The sequence below is a fragment of the Calypte anna genome, chromosome 1 (assembly GCF_003957555.1).
Source record: "Calypte anna isolate BGI_N300 chromosome 1, bCalAnn1_v1.p, whole genome shotgun sequence".
NCBI classification, from domain to species: domain Eukaryota; kingdom Metazoa; phylum Chordata; class Aves; order Apodiformes; family Trochilidae; genus Calypte; species Calypte anna.
The window spans coordinates 53,239,501-53,266,125 of NC_044244.1; the positions used below are offsets into that span (position 1 = coordinate 53,239,501).

Here is a 26,625-nt window from a genome sequence, read left to right on the forward strand (position 1 = left end):
TTCCTCTGCCCTGTACCCTGAGAGCAGCTTGATATAATATTGTTGCTGTGTTACAGAATCCTGGCACTGGGAGCCACAGATGCCATTTGCCTCCGCTGGGGCTGTGGGGCATCACATCCCCTGTCTGCTGTACTGACTTCTGACTGTACCCAGGACAGGCCAGTGGCAGTGAAAATGTGGCAGGGCTGAGATGTTCAGCTGCTTGCATTTAAAAAAAGAGCCCCAGGAGGAGCTCTGGTTTTGTATTTAAGTATGCTGTGTACATCTCATCCCCCACCTTTGCTCCATAGTCACGTCTGAGCGCGCAGTTCCTCGCTATGGTTTCTGCCAGCTCTGCAGTTCTTTCCGAGGCATTCAGCTCTCTCCAATTGATTCCAGATGTGCTCTCCCTCCTCTTCCCGGCACTTTCTCCCTTCCTCCTCCTCCTGCGCTGGCAGCAGAGGCAGGACTGCTTTTTTCGTATGAGGTGCTGGAATTAGTGCGGGCAGGAGGACCATCATGCTGGTCACTGAAATAGGGGGAATTGAAGGTACCTGTGTCAGTGCTGGGTAAGTGAAGCTACCCGACAGGGTTTTGAGGTTTGTGCATCTTCCAGGAGCCAAGTCAGCTCAGAGCAGCACTTCTGCACAGCTCAGTACTGCCTTCAGCTCATTCACCTCACAGCAGGGGAGAGTGGGACTTTTTGATGCGAAAAGTGATCTTCAGAATCCTTCTTAGAAGAGTGCTGGATACATACAGATTTCTAGAAGAGTCTATTTCAGATAGCTGTGTCAGATAGTAAGGGCTTTGAAAAATTCCTGTGGCTAAAGTAGATACAAGTCATTCAAAGGGACTGAATTGAGCTTCATGAAGATTTAAACATTTAGGAAAGCAATTTGAATTCTTGAGGTTGCAGGAATAACTCCACACTGACCAAGCTTTGGTGGTGTGCTTGCAGGGACAGGGCAGTAGTCTGCGTGTTAGGGACATGGGATGAAAAGTTGCATATCAGTCCAGCTCAGGTAGCTGATTGAAACACAGCTGTGTGAAATGAGCAGTCTGATTGCAGAATTAACTGAGGTGACAGTGGCTGTGACACTACCTTGACAGCTTGGTTGAGAATTCTCCTGGGACCAGGTGGGTTTTTTTTTTCAGTTGCATTTTCATCTTCTGCAGGCCTTCTTTTACTGAGCAGCACCAAGAGCCACTCGTTATCAGTCAGGAGTAAGGCAGAAACCCAACACAGGCAGATCCTCTGTGCTGTCTCTAGAATCATGTACATGACTGCCCAAGTGCTGTGATGCAACCACGGATCATTCCTAAAAGAGCAGTTACCACACTCCTTCCCCACAGCCAGCTTCTGGTACCTGCTGCCTCCCTGCGTGAGCATCCACAATCATGCAACTGTGAGTGTGATTGGCTTGCTAATCTGCTGAAAGGCTAATCACAGTCAGCTTGGATTAAACACACGTGACACATCTGCAGCACACTGTTTCTTAGCTATGATTCATTTGAATTCTGGTCCAAAAGAGGAAACTTAACCCCCATCGCCCGACAGTAATCTCACTTATGTGGAAGATGCTTCTGCCCACTCTGGGTGCCTGATGGATTAATGTATGACTAGATTGGTAATATTTTGAGACTTTATTTTCATACTGATTTATTGAGAGCTAGTTGTCTTATGGAAACCTTTTTCTCCAAGAATGTTTGACTGTGAATGCGAAGTGGAAAGTATTTGCTTGGAATATTGCAGAGATGGGAACAACACAGCCAGGGTAGGTGCTAAAGGACCAATCTGGTACTAAAAAAATTGAGCCTAAGCCTTTCTTACTTGCTGGCTTTGCATCTGAGGATGTATCCGTCCTGGTGACTTTTTCCTTTGTTCCTCACCCCCTTCTCCCTGATAGTTCTTGGAGGTAGTTTCATTCCTAATATGGAATGGAAACAGATGTTGAGACCTCAGTGTCGTCTCTTGAAGCCCAATTTTCTCTTTCTAATCAACCCCAGAGAGCGTGAATTGATTGAAAGCATTTGTTGAGATGCCTTTGTGCCAGTAACATTTAACTTTTTCTTTTTCTTTTTTTTTTTTTTTTTTTTTTTTTTCTTAACAGAGAATAATGTAGATTTCAGGAGGAGAAAAGAAGGGCTTTTTTAAAATCTGAAAGATATGTTTCAGGCTGGTACATAGCTATGGCCCTGGGCCTTGCTAATGTTGCATATCTGTAAAGCTTTAGCTATATCCAACAGGAATCCTTTTTGCAGGTTGCCCAGGAGCTTTTTGATTAGGCACATACACATTCAGTTCTGAGAGCCTGCGTTTGTGCATTGGGATAGAGCAAAAGTTGACCATTACTGGAAATAATGACAGCACAGGGATGAGTGAGTGCTTCCTGTGTATAAGAGTAAGATAAGAGTATAATTTTCTTTCATCCTTTCCTACAAAAGAGTGGCTTGAACTTCTTCTCCATAAAGTTCTTAAATGCATTTAAAAAGAAAAAAAAGGCCAGCTGTTTTATTTTACAGAACAGTTTTTGGTGGCCTGGAATGATAGAGTAAATATTGGAAGATAACTTGTTCTTCCCTTGCTTTTACATATCTGGGAGAAGGAAAGGCGAGATTAGATAATGTAGGGTGAGTTTGCACTGGGAAGTTGAAGAAAACATGCCTTTAAATGGTTAGCTAGGTGCAAGCTTAAGTGCAGTTATCTGTGGGGTTTTTTGTTTTTGTGTTTTTTTATCTGGTGGAAGATTAAGGTAACTGGGTCCAAAAAGCATTCCCTAAAATGATTGCAATATGAATTCAAGTAAAATAAATTTAAAAAAATGCGCAAAATAAGCACGTACATAAACGTTACACTCCTTTAACAAAACTAGCATAAAAAACTCCACTGAATGTTTGCAAAACTACCTATAGATACTTCTGGGAAGATTCAGGAGGAATTGTTTTCGTGCCCTTGGTTGCAGAGTCAAAATCCAGCATTCATTTCTGTTACGCCAATATGTCATAGATCAAATGAAGATCGAGCTCCAGATGTGCAGATGAAATACAAAACCTCTTATTACTGTGGTCGTCTTCAAGGTGCTTTTATGATCAACCCACATCAAGAAAAGGAGGGTTGATTTTATCAGTCTGGGTCACCAGACAGACTGACATGCCAGTCTTGCTCTCTGGAATAACAGAAATGCCTTTGTAGTGTGAATTGTGGGTGTCAGGTTGGGGTCATGTACCCCTCTGCATCCAAGAAAAGGTTTGTACAAAGATGAAGAACAGAAGATGTTTATATCCTTTCTATTTATCTTTTTCACCTCCAAACTTCCTTTCTGCAGGCATTTTACCCACTTTTCCCATTCAGAAACTAATCCATAAGGAAATAACCATGACAGAGAACTGGTTTTTCTGCATTTTGAGGTAAAAAGCTTTTAAGCTGTTTGTGGACACCTGCAGGGTTCACATGGCCAAATCGCTCTTTTGGCATAACTGGGGAGTTGGATGGTCATCACTTCATCATCTTGTCCATCACTTTACCTTGTGTTTGAGTATATTCATGACCCTAAAGAGCAAAAGCTTAATTTTTAAAGTCAAGGCTTACGTTCCATGTGCTGTGAGAGCTACCAGTGCAGGCTGGGTTTTGTCTCTGGTGTAATGCCCTAGCCCGTGGTTTTCTGGGAGGTGTAAGGCTGGAGTTCCTGGTGGATCTTGGAGCAGTCCCTCATGCTGCTTTGTATCCATTCCCATTTGCAAACAAATTGCTTGCCTGATGCATTTGTTACCAGTCAGCAAATTGTGGGATTGCCTGGGGAGAGGGTTAATATGTGCTGGAGACTGCAGCTCCCTGACAGCCTGAGCTCATCCAAGTGCTGGTGTCCATCGCCGTTCCCTCCTCAGCTTCTCCACCCCCTCTTCTCTCTGGCTTCAGTTCTCCTTCAACTCTGCCAAGCCATTTCAGTACTCTTAACTGGGAACATAACCTGACAATAAAAAATAAGTTTTTTTTTCCTAGGATATGTGCCGAAATGGCTTAGTGGAGGGTGGATGGAGCATTGCAGCTGGCAGAGGAGCAAGGGCAGGAGTGCACAGCTGGAGGTGATATGGCAGTGTCTTTGGCCAGAGCTCCTCTGGAGCAATGACAAAGAGCATGATTCCCACCAGGTCTTCTGCTGGAGGAGCCCTAGGAGGGGAGGCTGTTGGAAAAGGTTGGGAGGGACAGCCTGCTTACAGCAACCTTGGTTTACGTTCAGCTCTGAGAAGTGGGGGGGGACGGGGACATCCCATGTTGCTTATTATTATTTTGCTTCTGGGCAGCAGTGTGGTATGGTTGGCCTTTCCCTATTGTACCTACAGCTGGGGAACAAAGCACGGCCTCTTCTGTCAGAGGTGCATGTCATGTTTCCTCCTTGACAGGGGGCTGTGACCTGGGCAGGGAGAGGTGGCATGGTCCCCCCTATCCCATTCCATCCCATTCCATCCCATCCCCCTCACTCACAAGGATCCCTTTCATATGGAGAGCTGAGAGTGGGCAGCAGCTCCAGGTTGAGCAGTGGCAGCAGGCTCTTCAGATCCCAGCTACAAACATGACTGCTGTTTACGAAAGGGATTAAGTTAGCACAGAGAGCAAACAGTTGTAGCCTGGAACACTGGTCTTCACAAACAGGTTAATTGCCTCTGTTAGCTGCAAGTCAGTTGCTTCAAGGTTCCATAAAATGAGTTCAGGGAAGGCATACCTATTAGAAACCCCACTCCACTAATAGGCATATACTCACGTCCATCCCAGTGATTTGGGAGTTGAAAGGCATCTTGAAGAGATTATTTGATATTTACATGCTGTAGCATTTTTCTGCACCTTTCTCGGATGCTTCTGACTCACAGTAGGGTTATGGATACCATAGGTTGTTTACATTGTGGCAGTTCATGTGGAAATGTCTATACAGAAATTGTACCAGTTTAGCTTTAACGGGATTATAATTTTTATTTGGTAGGTTATGCTTTGTTGTCTATGCATATTATGATGTTCCAATGCAGAAAGGATCCGGAGTTGCATTGCTGTAAGGCTCTTTTCACATCCCTATAATTACACCCTTTTCTCTAATGAGCAAAACAAAACCAGACCTTCACAAAATGGACTGATCTTTGACAGTTTTATGGAAGTAGGAGGCCTTTGTGTGCATTTCTGGTGTTAGCTCTTGGCGCTCCAGTGCTGTGATCTTGGATCACCACCTGCTGTCTGCTGAAAGAATTCATCCTACGTCGCATTTGCTGAGCCACGTTGCTCGCTGTTGAGACGTCGTCCCCAGCTCACACCCTTCTGTGAGGTACTGCTACGTGTGGTTACTTGCTGCTCCTCCGCTTAGCTTGAAGCTACAAAGTTGGTTAATTAAATTAAAGCTGCATAAACCCTTAGAAATCTGTCCCCATTAGGGATTTTTCACTGGTTTAGCTAATTTGTTTTTTAAACAAAGTGCGGGATGGGCTTGTCCTGAGCTCTCTAGGCAAAACCTGAACGAAAGGAAGGAAGTTGGCACCTGTGAGGACATGGCTGGACCTTTGTAGGGATGAGAATTAGGGGACTGAAAGAGCACAGATGCGTATCCCATATCCCTCTTGTGCCCTAAGGGCTTGGGTGCTGATGGATCAAATCCCAGCATTTTTGCAAGAAAGGAGCTGCTTCGAGTTCCTCCCTGATGTGTATGAGTGACTTCTGTGGGAACAGAACAACAGAATGAATAGGAAACACAGAATTGTTGGTGTACTTTGAACTATAGGTTGCTGTATCTTTTATTGAAGTTTTTGTTTTGTTTTGTTTTGTTTTGCATTTAAGGAGCATAAATAGCCTTTCTCAGTTTGGTGGGAATGGAATGGCAGCTAGCGTGGTTGGTGTAGAGCATCGCAAACTCCTGGAGGGAATTGATTTACCTGAAACTGCCAAAATTATTTCTGCAGCTAAATGTCCCTCAAACTCCCCTCCTGGAGACTGCCAGCTGCCCTACAGTGTGACTGAGAGAGAAGTGTCTGCTCCTGAACATCATTTAAGATTGATTTCATGCATCACACAAGTTGAAGATGACAGAAGGCTTTGTGGAGAGATGCAGCTGGGCTTTCCTAGTCCTGTGATGGCATCCTTGTGTGTGTTAGGGGATGGTGACAACAATTTAACATACACATCTTGGTCTGTTGTTGCATTTGAGTCAACATTTAATAGGATTTCATGAGCTAAAACAGGCAGGACTGGCAATGCAGTGAGGTGTATTGTCACGGATGGATAGACAAAGTTCCTTACACCTATGTTCCTTCAACCAGGAAGCTTGGGGGCTTCTCCATGTTCTTTGTACCTCCTGAGAAGTGGGAAAAGTAGTGCCTCTGACTGCAGGTTTTCCCCGGGTGGGTTAGAATTAAGGAAAGTAGTTCAAATTTTGTGTCTGAAGACAAATGGGATTTGTATGTGTGTGTGTGTGTTAGTTCCTGAAAATATGAAGTGTTGTGTAAATGTTGAAGTTTGGTGGAATAACAGAAGACGTAGAATCTCCTCTGGGTTTGGAGGATACTAGTACACTGTGAAATCTATAGAGATCTCATCAGGAGTCCTTTTCTGTAGACAGCAGTGGAAACAGAAAAAAGTGATTCTAAAACATCAAAGGAAATGAAAATTAAAAAATTCAGATGAGAAGTGTGTACATCATCAAATCAAGAGAAAAATAATTTGACGTACAGGTACTCTGCGGGATGATGAAACCTGGACAAGCCTAACGGTGATAGATCTGCAGATAACCTGAGACATAAAATTAAGAATGCATTTGTAATAAAGGATATGATTTTAGCATGTTATTGCAGTTAGGGGCGAAAAGTAGAAGTGACGATGGTATTAAAAACATTTCATTCTGCATCAGAAAACCTTTATTTGAAAATCTTAGGAATGTCAGAAGGAATGAAGTTACCAGGATATTTTGGGTTGCAAGGTGTGATTAATCTCAAAATAAATATGTATTATCAAATTGCCACGAGCAAGACGAGAGAGAGAGCGAGAGCATTTTTTTATCCTTCAAATATTTTTAGATAATTGAAGAAGGGAGAGAAAATACCTAAAAGGTTGAAGTACATTAAAACTGTGTGGAACAGTATTATCTGAGGGGTAAAAGTGTTGAAAATAAGATGATACAAGGTTTATGGGCTGGCATTTTAAGTAGCCTAAGAGTGAAATTAAACAAAACACCGAAGCATGTCCTTTGGGGAGCAGCCCTGCACTGTTGAGAGGACAGCAGAATAGGTTTTGTTTGTGGCTAATTAGCATTCTCTTCCTCCTATCCAGGATACTACAGGCTTGTAAATCTAGGCTGTTCTAAGAAAACTGGAAATAGTTTTTGCTGCTGTGTCTTTCCTGGGGTTATCCTAACAATTTTTGAAATTAAAACAAAGTATAAAAATCTTAGTTTCGTGTTTAGCTCGTATTTTCAACACAGGGAAAGGGCAGACAATGATGGCTGCATGGAAGCATGCAGACACTTGGATATAATGAAACAGTTTAAAGTGAAAAGATCCTGAAAAGGAGGTAGTAATGTGGACGGAGTGGATCTGTCGTGATGGGATAAATACTCTTGAAGTAGGTGAGCGATGGAGTTGCTGATACTTGGTTTGCAGTGGGATAGCCATTGTTCAGCCTCTCCTCCCTCCCTCCTGTTTGTAAAACTCTCCCTGCAGCATCACCTCCCTGATGATGGAGAGGAGGTTGGAGTCAGAAGCTCTCTGCTTTGAAGCTGAGACTGGCAAAGGAGTGAGCAGAAGTGGAGGGCTGTCAGAGCTGCTCTCCTTTTGCAGGTGATAAAAAAAAACCCCACACCTCTGTCCTGCTTTCAGAAAATGTGCTCGGTGTGTGAAAAACCTCCGCAGAGCTGCTAGCACGCGATGCAGGGCTGCAAGATCTTGGGGGAGCTTGTGCAAGGAACCAGGCACTGGCTGTGGCTGGCACGCTTGCCTGAATTTTCTTTATCGGATAAGGCTGCAGAGTTTTGTGTGTCTGCAGGCAGCAAAGCTTTGCAGGGGCAGCTGGACTTCACTTAAGGAAACTGTCCACCACTCGGCGTGGACCAAGGCTGCAGCTCTGCTAAGTGGTATTGAATGCCCTTCCCTCTCCTTCTCCCCAGCCTGTGGCCACGTGGCCCCCAGGGGAGACAGACCAGATAGACTAATGTCAGAGCAAATTTGGGATTCAGTCAGTGTCTGAATGACCTGGTGCTGGCTGGAGGTGCGCTGTATTTGTCATTGTTTCCTTCGCCTGGAAGGGTAAGCTGCAGGTAGGCTGGTAAAGGGACTGAAAGGTTTGTCTGGCTTCACTGGAGGTCTGTCAGCTCCTGCACGCTCTCCACTGAAAAGCTGCTCGGTAATTCCTACTCTGCCTTTCCTATCTGTGGGATAAGGTCTGCTTTGCTTTTTACTCCATTGATTTAAGCATGCTGGTATCAGACATAGGCTCAAGCACCTCTGGGCTTTGTGGGGGAGGACCCAGGGCTGGAACAGCAGCCAAAATTTAAAATCAGGATTAGTCTGTTGACACGCACATAAATCAAACAGCCCTTCTATCATAAATCTTTTCCTTGGATATTTTTTTTTTCTGCTGCGGTGGTGGAAGCAGTAGGAGCGGTGCCAGCAGCCTGGGCTTCCCAGGGTTGGGCTTCAATGTCAAGGCTGTTCTCCTTAGCCCCAGGTGGCTGAATGCAGCTCCCTGCACCCCGCTCGGTGAGATCCCTGCAGAGCTGCATGCTTTAGTGTTTGCTTTGTTTGGTTTTCAGGCATAGTAGGGTAGAATTTTTATTTCTTTTGGGGATATCTTTTACATGGTCAGTTGTTTCTGAGTCATCTGTTTGGTGACAACTACATCTAAAGGCAGTGCTAAAAGCTGCTAAAAAATTCCCTGTCCTAGCATAGGGGTCTCTGTGGGATACCCAAAACTGAGGGAGGAGTGGGTAATTAATGCCTTGTGTGCTGATAGTCATGCTCAGGACTGGGAGGAAGTGAATGTGGTTCAGGCTTGCTGTCTCAGCACAGTTCCTCATAACTCTTAGGTGTATTTTGTATGGCCAGCAAGGAGCAAATGGGATATTCCAGCAACTGATGCTACCTGAATGTCTGTGCTCTGCTCTCAGTGCTGCCAGAGCAAGGGAAGGGGCTGCTGCACTGATGGGTTTAAAACCGTGTACTTCTTTTCTGTTACAGTAACACAACAGAGAAGAGTGCTCTGAACCACACAGTGTGCTTGCTTGTGAACAGAGTGGTGTGGGTGCGGCAGCAGGAAATGGACCCAGATGTACTTTTAGGGATATTAAGGAACCCTGTTCTTGTATGTGTGTTTGCTTCTCTGTTTCAATGTTTCAGTGCCTCTTCATCCTTCTAAAACTAGTGCCTTTCTGTGTGTAAAGCCTTGTGTGAGCTTGCAGGGGTATGTAGTTTGCAGGCCTCATAATTTGTTCTCCATATGCCACCTAGTAGCGAGAAAGTTGCCCAAAAAGGACTGAAAACAGTGTCATGGCTGAGAGGAGTGAGATGTGCCAGTTTTGATAAAGAAGATAACAGAAGACACAGCAGTATTATGGTGGTGGTGGGTGGGATATTTGCTTGAATACGTGCATCACTTGTCAGGCTGACGTTTTTATCCATCTTCTGTAGTATGACGCCGTTTTCTCCTTTTCCCTTTCTTCAGGGTAACCAGGAGCCAGCAGCAACTCCTGATGCAATGGTGCAGCCATTCACCACAATCCCATTTCCGCCACCCCCACAGAACGGGATTCCCACAGAGTATGGGGTGCCACACACTCAGGACTATGCAGGCCAGACCAGCGAGCACAATCTGACGCTCTACGGGAGCACGCAGCCGCATGGAGAGCAGAGCACGAATACGGCCAGCACACAGAATGGATCTCTTGCAGTAAGTGCAGAGGCAGGGGAGCAGCACGGTCCCCCCCAAAATAGCCATTGATTAGCTTGCCAACTGTTTCTTAAGCATGCAGCAAATCAACAGCAGACTTTATTTAAAAAAAAAAAAATAGCTTCTGACCTTTTGTTGCTAGGTTCTTGTCTTTCCCCTCATGTGCAGTTCCCCCCATAAACAGGTGCCTGCCAAACATCAGTAGTACTTGGGATCATGGTGTTTTTTACCGTGGTGGTGGTGTCTGATGACAGTCCTTTACAAAAATGTTAATTGCTTTGAGTTAATTGGTGAATGGTGGGTACAAATGAATGTGATGGAAGCAAATTCTGGAAGACTGAAGGTACAAAGTGATAGGATAAACAAATGCATTGTAGGTGCAATCCCAATGTGTTACTGTTTCCAGGAAGATAGCAGAATAGAAAAACACTTTACTTTGACTTTCTGAAGGTGGCAGGAAGCTTCAAGGGGGCAAAGATAGGAGAGGACCTCGCAGCTACTGGACATCCATTTGCCAAACAAAGATTTTTACCTTATGTTTTTTTAGCTTTCTTCCCATGGCCTGGAACTGGCACTGGGCAACATGCTGGCAGATTATCCCAGGAAAGCTTTATCCACCCCTTAAGCCACTTGTTAAGACTTAACTTTCTAATAAAGAGCCTTATGGTGAGAGCCTTTGGTGCTCAGGGGTGGATTTAATCTGTTAATGCTTTCAGTTTTACTTGTAGTTGGGTGTTTGGCTCGTAGAGATTATTTTCCCCCCCTGTAAGTACTGAGTGAATTCGATGCCAACAACTGGAAAAACTAAAACTGATAGTGCCAGCTCAAGTATGCATGGTTCCTGGCATGCAGTTCTGCTTTCTGTGGTGGGCAGTGGCTGCATGTGATTGGCAACACTGGTTAGGATTTTGATACCCTTGAGTTTATCCTGGGAAAGCTGCAAGTTCAATGTCTTGTAGAGGAAAAGAGTACAAAACACATTTACAGAGCATAAAAGGGACTTCAGGTGCCTCCCTCAGAAAATAGGGATGTAGATGAGATCAGGCTGGAAATAAAACTTAAGAGCTGGTGCAGCATGCAGAAAAATGCAAGTCATCATTTCGGACCAGATTGTCCAACACCACCTAAACCATGAGATCTGGACTGCCCGTCTCCAGCGAACAGCTTTCTCGAGCACTGCCAGCTGGATGGGAAAGCTGGAAACAGGGAATAAAACAGTGCAGTGGCTTTCCTCATGTATTTTGCTGTCCCCATGCTTGCCCACAGTTTAAGAGCATTTCTTTCTAATGGAAATGGTGTGAGCCTTGACCTTGGATGTGAGCTCTTGCCAGCCCTCCTGCTCCTCTTCCATATTAGGAGCCATCTCTGCAGCAGAGCTCTGTGTTTCATCAGCTCATGCTGGCTGTGAGGAGCCCACAATGCATGGGGAAGGCTGGCGAGCCTGTGATGAGGGACTGGGAGCCCATCTGTGTGGGAGGGAGCGTTGCTGGGAGACTGCTGGGAGGCAGTGGTGTTGCCAGGAGGCTGCAGAGGGAGCCTGACTGGCAGGGGTTATCCAAGAAACAAGCTGAATAACACACATCACTTGCACTGGCTGCTGGAAACAGGTGGGCACGTCTGGTGTGACCATTTGATGTGGTTAAAGATGTGTGAGCTGAGTGTGCAGAGTCAGGCTTACAGGAATGTAGCTACCTGGGAATGGGTGAGAGTGCAGATGAGCTCCCTGCTGCTGCTGCTAGGGCTGGGACTCATCAAACCCAGAGGATCCCAGGTGGTGGCACATGAAGAAATGCAGGGGGAGGGGGAAGGGAAAGGTGCCTCAGTTAAGAGCCTTTCACATAGCAGACTTTCACATGCACAGGGTCCTGAATCTTCTCAGTCCCTTTCCTATTTAGGAATTCTTCTGTATGAAGTAAGTTTGATTGTGTGGGATGCCTTCAGATGTAACTGGTTCTAACTTTTGTCCTTCTCAGTATGCTGATTAGTGATGTAGGAACTAGGGGGAAAAAAGAAGGTTCAGTAGTTACACAAGATAAAGCATGCTATTAAAATACAGCAGAACAGGTTGGTTATTTCACCTGCAATATCTACAGCTAATGTCAAACATCTTGTCTGTCAAGTACATTGATTGTTTCTTGCTTGACATGCGTGTTCAATCCATGTGGACTAGACTGCCATGCTTTAGGGCAACTTTTCCCTTCACTGTTTTGTTGTCTTGCTTAGACAACAGTGCTAACTTTAATAGAGCAAAAAGGTCATCACAGGTGATACGTGATCCTACCCTCCCAGTACTATGACTGACAATCACAGCTGCTGTCATGTGTGTGAGAGGCGATACCCCAGACCGAACAACTGGTGGATTTTTTAGCTGCTGACTTGAAGCCTGTGCCCCCATGGGATGATTAAGAAATTCCTTCAGCCAGACAGATAAGGTATCTCCTTGCTTTTAAGAACAAGGCCTGTACTCGGTCCAGTTGACAGGACAGACTGAGATAGTGAAAGGTATGCTCAGATGGTGGGGTTTTCCAGCTTTTCAGGCCAGTAGTCTTTAGAATTGTTTGCAAAAGTAACAGACTGAAGGGTGGCTTAGAGGTCTGTCATGAAGAAGGGAGTTTCATCTGGTTGGTAGGATGTTATGCAGCAATGAAATAGGGTCTGTAGTGGTGTCCATAATGCACTGGGTGGGAGCATCCTTTCATAGAAACTTGGCAGATTCTGGAATGCAAATCGGATTGAATTAGTTCAGATTAGTGGGGTGTCTGTGTTAATAGACAGTTATCTGGAAGCCTGAGGTCAAACATCAGCAGTGAACTTTAGTAAAATAAACCTTGAGAGTCACAGTCCATGCCTTCCTACGCAGCCTAAAAGCCCTGAGGAAAGGAACGTGACTGTTTGGTGTCATCAGCTAAGGGTGAGCTTGGTTCTAGAGGTCTGAGTGTGCTGGAGAAAAAGCACGCAGAGCAGAGGCATGGAAAAGAAATTGGCACAATAGAACATGTAATACAAACAGCTTAATATTTAGGAATCTTTTTTTATTTTAGGATCAAGCCTTAACTATGGGGCTTTGTTTCTTGCTTGGCATTTGGGTCTTCATCCCCAAGCATCTGTCCTTTCTCTTGATGCTGTCCCAAAGCACAGCTGAAAGACCTGGATTAAAAATAGACTGAGGTGCAGGACCATATTTGGCCTACTCAGCCTGCCTGTTGCAGCCTGTCTCTTAAAGCATTGGCACTCTGCTTTTCCCTTCTTATGGTGCTGGGTTGCCTGGTTTCTTCCCCCTTGGTTTATATGAGTCTGCTTATCCCTAATGGAGCCACCCAGCACAGATAGCTGCAAGTGGAGATGCTAATGAGGCTGCGGTACCTCTGGCAGCTGAGCTGATCTAAAGATTCACTGCTGTCAGAAAAGAGAGATCTGGCTCCAAGCGCGAACTCCCACTCCTATTTACTGGCTCTGGCATTCCTTACGTGAGCCACTTTAATTCACTGACCTGGCAGAAAGCTGTCCAATTCTTTTGCTGGGTTAATGAATTAGAGCAGCTCTTGGAGGGATCCAGCAAACGCTGCTGTTGCAAGGTACAAGTATGGAGTGCATGGCCAGAAGCCGAGAGCGATTGTCAGCTCTCTGCATCTCCTGGTGCTCTACCCGCAGAGGGAAGATTAATCATCTGCTGAACTAAAAAAGCTTGCTTGATAGTAAATGCAATGCACTTAATACTGTGAGCTGATTATTCAACTCGTTTCTCTTGTTAATGTCAGAGGGAAGAATTTGTGTGTCTGTATAAATTACGGAATGCAGCTGGAGGTACAGAAGTAGAGGAATAAGTTTATGTAAATTACTTTGCATGAAAATGGCAGGTGCTGTCGCCTTGGTGTTACGTTGTCATGAACCAATATAATGCATTATTTAATTACAGAGCATCGGCTTCTCGATGTGCCATGCTGAAACATACTGAAGTTTTCTGCTGTACCGTTTAGCAATACAGACTTCTGATTTCTTAAAGGAGACACATCTGTGGTGAGGGACTCCTACTTGCTGATCTGGCTGTGTCCCAGGCATCTAGCAAGGGTGTAAAAAAAAAAGAGAGGCAACAGTAGTTAGGGGTTCCTCAGCTGGCTTTTGCACCACATGGATGATGATATAATAATGACTTTCCCTCGGGTATTACTTGCCTAGTCTGAGATTGCAGAATATTCCTCTGTAATTATTTTCCATCACTTTAGTAATTAAAGCAATTGCTCATGTGAGGTATTTCAGGTGAAGAATATGTTTAATGAATACCTTCACTTATCTTTTGATACTGCTGAGCAGGTAGATGTGAGTATGAACTAGTTTCATGTAAGTAGCTACAGCTGATTGTTTGGCTGTTTCAGCTTGGAAATGGCTGTCTTGAGGTAGCAAAATGACATTTAACATCAGGAATTTGCTTTGAGTAGGAGGCAGATTATTTTATTATTTTGAGTATGAGGCAGATTATTGTCAGCACTTGTAGACCTGTGTCTAGTGAGGAAAATTTAAAAATAATTTCAAAAAAGAAATAGGAAACAAATCAGCAAATACGACGTTAGAGTATACAGCTGTGGTACTTCTGCCTATCTCTCAAAGGCTATAGCAGATCTAGGAGTAGTAGAGGGAAGGATAATAGTGATGATGAAAACAATGTAGAAGGTTCTTTATAAGAAGCAGTGAAATCCTGACTTTTAAGGAGCTGACAGGAATGAAATCATATAACAAATACATCTAATATTGAGTTCACAAAGATGTGAAGTGGTTCAGTTTACTGGAGGCTGGGGGACTCTGTTGGAGAAACAGCACTGTACTTTATCCTGTTCTTATGTTCTTCCATGGATTGCTCTATTTGGCCTCTCTCAGAAGGAAGATAGTGGGCTGGATGAGCCTTTATCACTTCCTGGCTATTCTTCTGCCACTGTGAAGGGAGCAGTCCAGGAGTGACCACTATCTCACCCCTTCCTGCCTCCTTCCCTTTGTCAGGCCATCCCTGTTTTCTGAGGAATAGTCTGGAACTGCTCACAAAGTGTTTGACACTGTGACCAGAAGATGAAGGCCTTTCAGGGAGCTTCATTTCACTACTTCATTGAAAGAGAAATTTAAAAAAAAAAAAAGAGAGAGAGAGAGAACCAAAGTGTCCTAGAAAAAATTATAAAAATATAACTCAAAAAAGAAAGTAATTTTTAACATCGCTACATGGAAGATGCTACCTGTTGTGTCAGAGGTGAGTCTGTTGTGCAGAACAGCTAGAAAAGATTCCTGTGTGCTTTCCTTTGTCAAGTTTATGTTCTGACTTCAGGTGAGGTACACCTTTTGTTTAATAAGGAAAAGGTAACAAAATCACTACAGCTTTAGTGCGTCTGGAGACAGATAACTAATAGTCTGGGAAAATATGCCCTGAATTAGTCTTAATTACACTGAAAGTAGTTGAAGACCTAGCAGAAGTTACTTGGAACGACCTTAGTGATTATTCTGTCCATTTTTTTTGCATACAAAGTACGTGGGCTTGTTGTTAATAGAGTCTGTAGTATAGTCCATTTTTTAAAAAATATAACACTTAGCACCGCTGATAAATCAAGTACATAAATACAATTCTAAAACTACATTTACTGAAATTGGAAGGTTATGATTAGCCCTGCAGTCTTCTGTCTGTTAAACAAGTGTAATTGAGGCAGCAGAAGTTCCCATGCTTTTTGCTCTTGGATGTGTATCTCAGTCCTACCTTGTGGAGTGTGATTGAACAGGAATGGGGCTTCACTCATTTTTTCCATGAAATTGTCTTGGTTCACTGGTGGTTGACTGGTTGTTTTGACAGAGGTTGTTCTCTAGAAGTTGCAGATATCTTCCCCATTGTCAGCTCTTTCTTTTGAGGTGAGAAGATGGCTTTCTTCCAGCCATAGCTTTCAGTCCTTGTATCCAAATGATTTCTCAAGCTCTTGATCCAAAGAAGGTGTTTTAAAAATTCTTTCTTTATTTATATTTTTCCCCCGTAGTCTCCTAGATTTTTTTTACGCCACCCAAGCTGCCCTTTAAATACAGTTATTACTGGTGGTATTTTGTAAATATTTTCTTCACAGTGATTTATGGTTCTTAACCTCCTCGTTATGATTCACAACATTTTGAACTGGTAGCTTCCTGGGGGAAAGGACAGGGGCTTGTTTTTTGCTTTTCTGTATCTTGGACCTGAAGCAGTTCCAGTTCTAGAAGCCAGTGGGAGATGGAAACAGAATGTGCTGGGTATTAATAGTCTGTGTGCTGGCCTGTTGCATTAGTGTTTGGCTCGTCAGGGAGGTAGCCCTCTGGCCACTGAAATGACTCAGTGCTCAGGGGGCACTGGAGGCCCCCTTTCTCCCACTGAGAAGAAACCCTTAGCAATTGCTTCTTCACCAGATGCTTTAGGACAGTATAGTCAAGAGATGGGAAGATGGTGGTAGAGCTGCCCCCAAGCTTTCCAGAACAGCCTCGTGTTACCAGGTGTCCTTCTCCTCTTTTACACATGGACACGTGTACATCTATGATTCCCTTTGCAGCTGCCTCTTCTTGCTTAGGGTTTCCTTACTGCTGGCAGGGGCAAGGGAGGAGCTGTCACAGGGCCACGGGCAGCAAGTAGTTGAAAGAGAAGCAGATATTGCATGTGTCCTGAGCTCAGATGCATTTCTCAGTGACCTTGAGCAGAGCTCAGAGTTTGCGTGTGCAGGCGGGAATGACATTGTCACCTGCCTGAGTATATGTTACACAGACTATGCCAAGGAGGCAAGATGGATCCAGTACTGCTTCTAAATGGCAGCATCTTTGCTGCAGCATAATTTTGTGTTGCCTGATGAGAGGCATTGAGACTTAGGGAAATGTGTTAGCTCCCTCCTGAGCTGGATCACTGTCTGTAATGAAAGGAGAGGAGCTGAAACTCTGTGTGTGGAAGGAGTCAGTGTGGGAGTGGGCACTCAGTGAAATGAGGGCTTTTATCATCTGGCCTGGTCAGGATAGTGCTGCTGCCAGTCTCCTTTATGTGCTGCCTGAGAACAGGCTCCAGGCCCTTCCTTTCATCTCCTTCCTAATGACTTAAGACAAGGAATGACTATGAAAAGAAAAAAAAAAAAAAAAAGGCAAGATCTGAGGACACTCATTTGTGCAGTTGCTGAATGTGTGGCAGTGGACAAAAGTATTGAGCTAATGTTATAGTGGCTGAAAGTTCAAATCTTATCTTAGGGCTATGAATGATAGAAATGAGGGAGCTACAGCATCCAGGAACAGAAGGTATTTAATATTAAACTACTGCTGAAGAATCAGGATATGTGAAAGCCTGAAAGGCATTTGGGGACTCTTGGTGTAGTCAGAAAGGTATCAGTGGACCTATATCCCCCATTCCCTATGTTGCTTCTCCTCTTTGAAGCCTTTGTCTAATTGTACACATCACACGTGCTGCAAAATGACTCCTGGGTAGTGGCAGCACTCTGCCATATGCAGGAACAGCTGTGAGTGTTTTTGAGCAGGCCACTATACATGATAGATCACACCCTTGGTAAGAAAAGAGTTATGCCCTCTGTCTGCAAATAAATGGATGTGATAGGAATGCAAACAGCCTCCCGGCTTCCTTCCCCATGGAAGCAGCAGATCCAGTCCTATGCAACCTGTATTTGAATTTAAAGATGAAAGCATTTTTGTTGTCATTGTTCAGAATCTGTGCCTTTCCTCACTCACACTGCAGAAGATTCACTAGTGTCTGTGTGTGTCTCTGTGTCTGTGTGTGTCTCTGTGTCTGTGTGTGTCTCTGTGTCTGTGTGTGTCTCTGTGTGTGTGTGTCTGTGTGTGTGTTTGAGGATGCATCTGTGTGCATGGGTCTTCATCTGTGGGCATTGGCCCACTTGCCAATTTTATGCAAAGCCATAAAACCCACAAGATCTGGCAAACTGCAGTAGCAGGGCTCCAGAACGGATTGTAGAGATCCCTTTTAGCAGGAGTGTTGATGATTTGGAGGAGTTATTTTGGACCACTCACTTGGAGGTACTGTGTGTGGTGGTGATGGATGGGCTACTCCTGTGTTTTGTCCTTCTTTGACAGATTTGCCCTGAGGAGCTAAGGACTCTGATGGAGTCATAAAAATAAAACCACCAAATAGCATGGTGTGATTTAATCACAAGCCAACTGCATTGATTCTTCCCCTAGGGTGCACTCTATGTTTGGAGATGCATTTTATCATGGGGGTGAGGGCAGGAGAAGAGAGGAAGAACCTGGTGTGGGGGTAGGCATCTTTTTAGATATGACCAAATGGAAGTTTCAGAGGTTGTTCTCAAAGTTTGATGTTTGGAGGATGGATGAGTCTTAGCCAAATAAAAATACTTCATCCTGCTAGGCTTCTCCTGAGAATTGCATGTCTCTGGGAAGTAGAGATACTTATAGGGCGGTATCTCCATTTTTCCTGTCACAGCTTAATTTATATTAACGAGATCAAAAAAATTTTGGGCTGCCTGTGCAGCCTGACTAAAATAAACTGGAAAGGTGTCACTGCCTTGTTCAGCATGACAAAACCCCATGCTTATTGTTACCTTCCTCTTGTCAGTGCTTTATAACCAGTATGCAAGGTCGTGCCTCTAAGAGACATTTTTGGCCAGTGAAAGCTCTCTTAATCTTGCCAGTTTAGTTATGAGTGAGAAATGTTATTTTCCAAACATCCATGAAGTGTTCTACATTGAGAGCAGAGCAATTTAGCAAGTCCATTCAGTGGCTGAGGAGTCAGTGTGGACAACTCCTCTGAGATTTCTTTTGTCTTTGGTACACAAATTGTGTATTCAAAACTTGGGTGAGGGAGGTCCCAAAAGCTAAAATTGCTGCTACTTTTAAATCTCTAGTTTTAAGAGCTGTGAGTATTTTTGGAGGTATATACAGCCCTTGCCTTCTTGTAGAGCTTTTTTTACTTGATGGGTTAAGGAAAAAGACAAGTTGGTATCTAAAGAAATGAAATGACACTAGAAATGCATCACACTGGTGGTCAGAGCATGACTCCTAGGAGGCGGACACAAGCAGCAGGAGATGGAGTGGGTGCTCTTTTAATACCTGTCAATGTGTGCTGGAAAGGGACAGAGCAATAAAAGCAACCAAATTGTAGTCTACTTTGTTCTCAGGCTCTGAGTTTCTGAGGTAATTTTTCAGACTGAAGTCCAAAAAGTACCATTTTCTCATCAAGCTGCTTTGCAAAGGGCAAAGCCTTTATATTTAGTGCTGTGTTCAAATTTTGCCACTTCTTAGTCCAACGCCAACAGAAGTGACTGAGGTTCTTTTCCTTTCTTCTCCCCTGCCAGTCATCTCTGTGGGGGCATTAGGTCTCTCCTCTGGTACAGTAGTCTCCCTTATTCCTCTGCCTTCTTGCTGTACTTTTGCTATGGTCAAGTGCCCCAGGCCCCCCGCTTGACCTGGCTTTGCTTTACCAATCTGTGCTTGAGAACACTTGATACAGATTCCCTTGTTTTATCTGTGGAATTGGTAGCTGAGAGTAGTACTTGGAGTTCTTGCAAGTCCTGCAGTGGTAATGACTGTTTCCTATCCCTGGGCTGACTTTTAAATGTATGAGAAAAGTTAATCAAAGACATCTGTAAGCTGTTTGTGTATGGATTTTACCATTTAATTATAGACCTTCTTTGGGGTAGTGTTTCTCTAAAGGGAGCTTGACACAGCAGATGCTGTTTTGCCTGGGGATGCATTTCTGGTATTGGCCTGGTGAAGAGCTGCCACTTCAGCTGTGGGATTTTGATGACTGCACGAACATCCTGCCACATGAGATTAGAGTGGCAGTGCTACCTCCCAGCTTCAGGATATGAAAGATCCGCCTCTTCATTAGAGCTTTCATATTGTGGCAGCTGAAGTGAGGAAGAACAGGAGAAAAGAGTGCAGCAATTTAAGAAAACCAAAGGCAAATCTACTAAGCTAAAAGGTGGTCTGAGGGGAGGGAGGCTGAGATCTCATTACTGTTTACTCATGGAAAGGGAGGGGAAGAACAACCGATCATCTGTCAAGCATTACTGACTTTATCAAAATAATATATCAAGTGCTAAGGTTCTGCAGTTGCTGTATTAATACCTAAAATGAAAGAGACAAAGCACACAAAAAGAATTGATTTGGTTTCTATTCATGCAACACACTGTTGTCTTTCCGATTTCAGCAGACAGAAGGAGGGGCACAGACAGATGGACAGCAATCACAGACACAGAGCAGCGAGAATACCGAGAGCAAATCCACTCCAAAACGACTTCATGTGTCTAACATTCCCTTCCGTTTTCGAGATCCTGACCTTCGGCAGATGTTTGGGGTAAGTTACCAGCACCTTTTAAATCACAGAAAATTCTTCTTCTCCACAGGTGGGATGTGTGGTGCTAGTGAAGCATTCATGTGAAGGAGAAGCCCTTTCTCCTCCATTTAGCTAGTACACTGTAGAATATTTGCTGGGCTAGGATAATTGGTTATGTTTACTTCATCTGGCAAATACACACAAAAGCTGTAACCGTTGTTTATATCAAGATTTTGAAGATAACCTAACAATTGGTTTGAAACAAAACAAAACAAAACCTCGCTTCCCAGTAAAGACTAGGATTAAACACTGACTTAATATATCCCTTACAAAGCACTGTTTTCCAGTTGCTTAGAAACTTGTTGAAATATATCTTCCCTCATGATCCTCTCCTGTGATGAAAAATTGCTGCAAGGAATTGGCCAACTAGGTATTTGCATGTGGAAGAGCTAGTGCAAGTCAGATGGTATTTTACATTGTGTACAATAGACATTGTTTCTTTTGTCCATATAGATTGTCTTTATTGATCTTTATATGCTATTCATCATTCTCAATTTATAAGCTCTGTGAGGAAGTGTTGGTTCACCTGTGTATGGGTGCTGACTCAATTCCATGTGGACACAGATAAATGAGTTAGATGCTTCATGACATAACCTTGAGGTGAAGTTACCTATATATCATCATCATCATCAGGAATCCTTGACATGTTGATATTATGGTAACATCCTTGGTTGATGGCATATTTTATAGTCTTCAGAAATATTTCTTATTCTTTTTAATGTTAACAGTATTTAAATGTTCTTATTTAACATGGGGTGCAGAGGAGTCAAGTCAGGGAAGACCAAATCTAAGGTTCCTCTTGTCACCTTAGGCTTTGAGTGTATACCATGGTCCTAACTGCATAGCTGGCTGCTTTTCAAGATCTTGCAGTGCTTCTGTTTCAGTGGTTGCATCCCTTGAGCCATCTGTGTGAGCAGTGTGTAGGCATGCACATAGATGCACACTCTCACATGCATAACAGTGTTACAGAATGTAAATATGTCAAATTTATGGACTTCAAGCTTAGACTTTTGTAAATGAGAGAAGAATTCAGGCCTTTTTGTTTATAGCTTGGATAGTACAAAGTGACTAAAGAGTGCAAAAATGTTAAAAATTTATCTGTGGTCTTCAAAAAGAGTCCCACTTGATATATTGTGAGAGTTCTTGAAGCTTTCTGTATCCATAAGAAGCTATTTTGTGGATGAGACCAAATGGAGAAGCATGGTCAAAATGCAGGAGGGTAAGTCTGCTATTCAAAGGAGTCTGAGCAGGCTGGAAAAATGGGAAGATATTCACCAATAACAAGTTTCAAGCCTGATATCTGGGAGGGACTAACCCCTGTAGCAGTACAGGCTGGAGGCTGGTTGTCTAGGAGGATGTTCTGCATTAGAAGGTTCGGGAGTCCTGATGGACAACAAATGGAACACAAGCAGCACGTCCTTGTGGAAGAGGTGGCTGATCCTTATCCTGGGCTGTGTTAGTGTACCCAGTAGGCCCAGGGAAGTGATCCTCCCCCTGTCTTCACCAGTTGTTGGACTGCATCTGGAATGCTGTGTCCAGCTTGGGCTTTCCTGGGGAAAGAAGAGCCCTTCGTCTAAGTGAAATACTGAAGCAAGCCCACTGGGCAACACTAAGATGGTCAGGGGCTGGAGAACATGACATGTGAACAGAGTCTGAGATATGGGCCTGTTCAGCTTTGAGAAAGCAGAGAGGGGATAGCTTTTTTATTCACAACTATGGGATTGGATGATACAGAAAAAATTTAGCCAGATTCTTTTTGTTTGTGTGTAATGATGAGATGAGAGACAGTAAGTTGGAACATGGGAAAATACAATTTTGTATCAGGACATTTTTTACTTTGAGGAATAGTAGAGCATGTTGCCCAGGGAGGAGCCTCCATTCCTGGAGGTGTTTTACTTGACCTGAACACAACAGGCAGATCTCATTAGACCTGCTTTGAGGAGGGGTTGCACTGAATGACCTCTGGAGGTAGGTCCCAGTCAAAGTTAGGATTCTGTGATGCTGTTGCAAGACTCCTGGGCTTGCTTCCCTGTTATTCTTACATTAGATTGTCACACTCTTGACATCTGTGGGAAGGTTTTCAGGGTGAAACTCATTTCCTGGCAATCTGTGATTGCTGAATCTTACCAGTTGCCTGTTCCACTTTTTGTTTTTTTAGCTTGCTTTTTGCTGTTGCAGGGCTGTGTGGTAGGCAGTTCCATCCGGTTTGGATAAACCAGTTGCTGAAATCACAGCCAGTTCCTGGACCACCTGCTACAATCTGTGTTGAGCATGTCCTGCTCTATGCTACTGGTGTTTCCCTCTCCTGGGAGCTGCGCCACTTAAATAAGCAGTTCTGGCTTGACCCTTCCACATTTGGTCACCTTGATGCTGTTCCTCCCTTCACTGTTGGTGTGGGGGATATGCATGAAATGGAAATGACAAGAACCTGCCTGTCCTGGTGACTCTTAGCTCTGCTTTGCAGATGAGGACACCCAGGCAACGTGAATGAACTTCTGTTCTGAGAAGAAGCTCGTAGAAAAGGCAGTATCTGCTTTCACTAAGGTTTCCTATCCTTTTTTGGGCCCAAATGGTGCCACTGGTATATAGAAGAGGTAGGGAGATGTGCTTCATGTTTTGGTTTCTGGTGTTCTCCAAGTTATTTGCTGTTTATTTTTTCTCTAAACATCATCTCAAGTTCTAGCACAGTCATGTGGTTTTAGTTGGGGTAAGTGGGATATTCCCTATAAAACCATTAGCTAGGTTGCCTGGCCCCGTGTTTGCCAAGAGGTATGTATACCAGAAGAGCATTCATCTTTTGAGCCAGAAAAAACCCACCATTGTGTCATTTTCTTGTAATGGAGATCTTGACTACTTTGCCAAGGAAACAATGGTTCTTGCACATCTCCCATTTTCTCTCAGCGCTGATTCCCTCACCATTCTTGGAGCCTCAAACAGGAGAGTGCTTCTCTCTGAATCCTCCTTTCTCCTGTTCTTTTTCAGGATCAGGTTGCTTTTCCCCCAAGTGCCTTGCTGAAACCAACCCTTTCTTGTGCAGGGGACTCACGGTTGTCCAAGTCTTCAGCTGTGATTAGCCTGTAACCCCCATCTTCTCCTTCTCCCTTCTGTGTGTCAGGTCACATCTCCTCAATGTCATATCTGAGAGACTCAAAATCCTTGCCTGGAGAGCTTTCTCAAGCTCCTCTACAAAGAGAGGAATTGGGTAGACAGCAAAGCTGTGGAGGAAGAAATAAATGTGATGGTTGGGAGGGGCTAAGGAGGTCCCCTGAGGATGGAGAACAGCATGTGAGAGGTCAGCCTTGTCCTGGGGCGCAGAATATTAGCTAGTGCTTTAGTCCAGACTTGAGTAGAGGTGGACTTCAGATGTGTTGCCTGTGATTAAATGGATATTACATAACGTTTTCTAAATCTTCACCAGTTGTGAGAGCTGCAGGCATAAGGATTTCCTGACAAATCGAAGTTATTTGGGCTTCAAACCGTCTCTCACCTATTATGTGTTTCTAACAGATCCCTGAGATATCCTCAGGAATGGAACAAACATTTCCTTATGTATATGCTTCTTATAGGGAGACAAATAAAATAGACTGCTTAAAACAGGTAATATTTACTTGACATTTCACAATGCCAATATAAAGACTTCCAGAAAGCTTCTAGAAGGAATAGGTCATTTTTTAATGCACACAGTTCTGCACCCACTGTGGAATAAATCAATAGCTGACCTTGTTCTAGCAGATAAAGAAGAGTTAATAGCTGACCTGAAATCCCACGGTTGCCTAGGTACCCGTGATTGTTATTTGTCTGTATTTACTTTGTGCAAACAGAATATGGCATCAGGCAGTAATGTAAGGAGCTTTAGAAGAGTCTGTTTCTTCAAGTTTAAACAATTGGCAGAATAGCTGCCTGGGAAGGTACCTTTAAAAGGGAAGTGTTAATGGAATCTATAAAGTATTCAACAAAATCGTACTGATGGCCCAAAAGGCATAATTCCACAGTCACTGAAAAAGCTGTGTTAATGGAACACATAGCATTCTAAACATTAGGCAGGGAGGATGAAGAGTGAGAGGAAGTAAATGGAAGTGAATATAATTGCAAACTTAAGAAAGGAAGTGTGCTCATCATGGAGTTACTGGATATGGAGGTTCAGAGAAGGTATCTTGTTTTTTTACATGCAAAGATCTAGCTGCAGGTTCAGTATAAAATTAGAAAATAGTTGTGTGGGTTTTGAGGGGGAAAAAAACCCAATGAAAAACCAATCAGAAAACCCCATGATTTAACAGAAGGTATTTGTACCATATTTGGTTTTGTATATAATTTATAACAAAGGAGGGTGATGAAACACTGCTCTCTGAAATTTGAAAACCAACAGATCTAGATAAGGTACATCCAAATTTAATAGCTAAAGTAAGGAGCTCTTTTATTCATTAATGTTAATTCTTAGCCAATTCTTGTAAGCTAGGGGAGTTGCAGAAGGCTGGAATGCTGCCCACCAGGATTCACTGTTGAAAAAATTGAAAGGGATGACTCGAAGAGCTATGAACCAATTATCCGTATGTTGATCCAAGATAATAATAATTCTGTAATGCTTAAAAAAGCATTAAAATCTAAAGAAATGGTTTAATCTTTTCAGTGTGACTTTTGTATAAGGTAATACACATCTCTTGGAAAAATACTGTCTATTTTGACAAAATTGAACAAAATAATGCTGATATACTTGAACATTGGTCAACTAATTGAATTCATCCAAGTGACCAATTTTGATTTTTAAGAAAAAAGGCTTTATCTCAAACACAGCACACATGAGAGGTATTAAAATCCTTTTTAGTGTTGATAAATAAAAACGGATAATAAAAAGTAGTAGTTACTAGAGACACATCAGTGATCAAGACCTTATGGGGATCTTTTTCAGTTTCAGTCCCGTTCAATATCTGTATCAACCAATGGAGAAAGTATTAGCAAACTCTTGCCAATAAGGTTTGCTGTTAAAAAACTATTTGAGGAGGAGGAAAAAGATAGATAAGGTTACTGTTACAGATTGACTTCTAATGCCTGGTTAACTGACAATAAATCTGACAAAAATGCGTGTGGTGCAATTTAGTGCAGAGTACTAAATATGTGAGAAATGGACTGTGCTTGTAGGATTGAAAACTTGATTTGGAAAACACTGATCTGGGACAGTACTAGAGTGGAGATAATCCTCTTCACTTCATTGAAGCAACTATCAGGTTGAAGAAGGGATGTGATCTTGCTCATGTTCAAAGTTGAGAAGACTGTAACTACATTGTTTTTCTCAGTTCTGGGATCAGTTTAGAACTAAGAAAAATATAAGGCTTGGAAAATGAGTGCCTTTTTTAATTGTGCAAGATGTTTGGTGCATTATATACTCACTTTATTAAATAGAGGTTGGGAGATGACAAGTCTATTCTGTACAGGTGCTTATTCATGGATGATACCTACTTAATAGGGGTTTTAGGTCTTGTTTACAGCCATAATAAGATTTTCCAGTTGGAAGCCCAGATTTAACACAATTAACCTTGAAATAAGAGAAAAATTTTTATTCGTTTAGGCTAATTGAAACAATGGAACCACTTAACAGGGAGTAGAAGAGTTGCCAACAGTGTAAAAACAAGTTAGCAACTCTTTTCAAAATCTTATTATCCAATTTCTGAGAAACATTCTTTGGGTATTGTGTGTAAGGACTCTGGTATGATGGTAGTACTCTTCTCCTTAATTGCTGGCAGGCTGTCACCTTCCTTACTGGACTATGTATGAAGAAGGAAGGTTTATGATTCCCTCAGCATGATTCCTGTCCTTTCAGCTTTGTGCTATGACAGTGTCTGTTCTTGTAACTCATGTCTGGCAGCTTCAATCCTTCCCTCTTAGGCTTCAAAAAGTAGTCTTCTTCCCAATATAAAACTGGTTGGAATACTTTGGTCAGTTCTGGACTTCAGAGTCACAAGGCCTTTAGTGACTTAAAGCGAAGATGGAGGCTCAGTTGGGCTGCCAGCAAGCAAGAGGAAAATCCATCTGTTCTCAAGTTGAATCATTAATTGCCTCCAAAAACCCAAGTAAAGTGCATCATTTTGTTAGTTCATACGGGTGTCTGAGCACTAAATCTTTATCTGTTGTGAGAGCAGCAGTATGAGGAGTCAGAATTGACATTTCTCAGAATTTAGTGTGGTGAAATGCTCTTTACTCAAGAATCTTCAATTATTTTTAAAAATGGGGATAGTGTAAGATAAAAATAAGGACTATGCTGGTGACGATTACAGATGAAGAGGGATAGCACAGGCTCTGGCTTCAGATGGAGACCTTGCCTTTTTTACAAGGCAGTGCCTTTTAGGCTGTTAACTGGTGGGTAATATCAGCCTGGTTTTTCTGTGTTGTTGGC

General features: G+C 43.1%; 1 protein-coding gene across 19 annotated transcripts in view; it reads left to right on the forward strand.

Moving 5' to 3' along the window:
- The window catches only part of RBFOX2 (RNA binding fox-1 homolog 2), a 174,146-nt gene that overhangs the window by 102,825 nt on the left and 44,696 nt on the right, over positions 1–26,625 (forward strand). For all 19 annotated transcript variants that reach the window (XR_003988961.1, XR_003988968.1, XR_003988959.1 and 16 more), the window contains 2 exons: positions 9,665–9,889; positions 20,052–20,198. Coding sequence is in view for 13 of the 19 variants with exons in the window: in XM_030469129.1 (XP_030324989.1) it covers positions 9,665–9,889; positions 20,052–20,198 (372 nt within the window). In the remaining 6 variants the exon portion in view is untranslated. The remainder of the gene's footprint in view (positions 1–9,664; positions 9,890–20,051; positions 20,199–26,625) is intronic.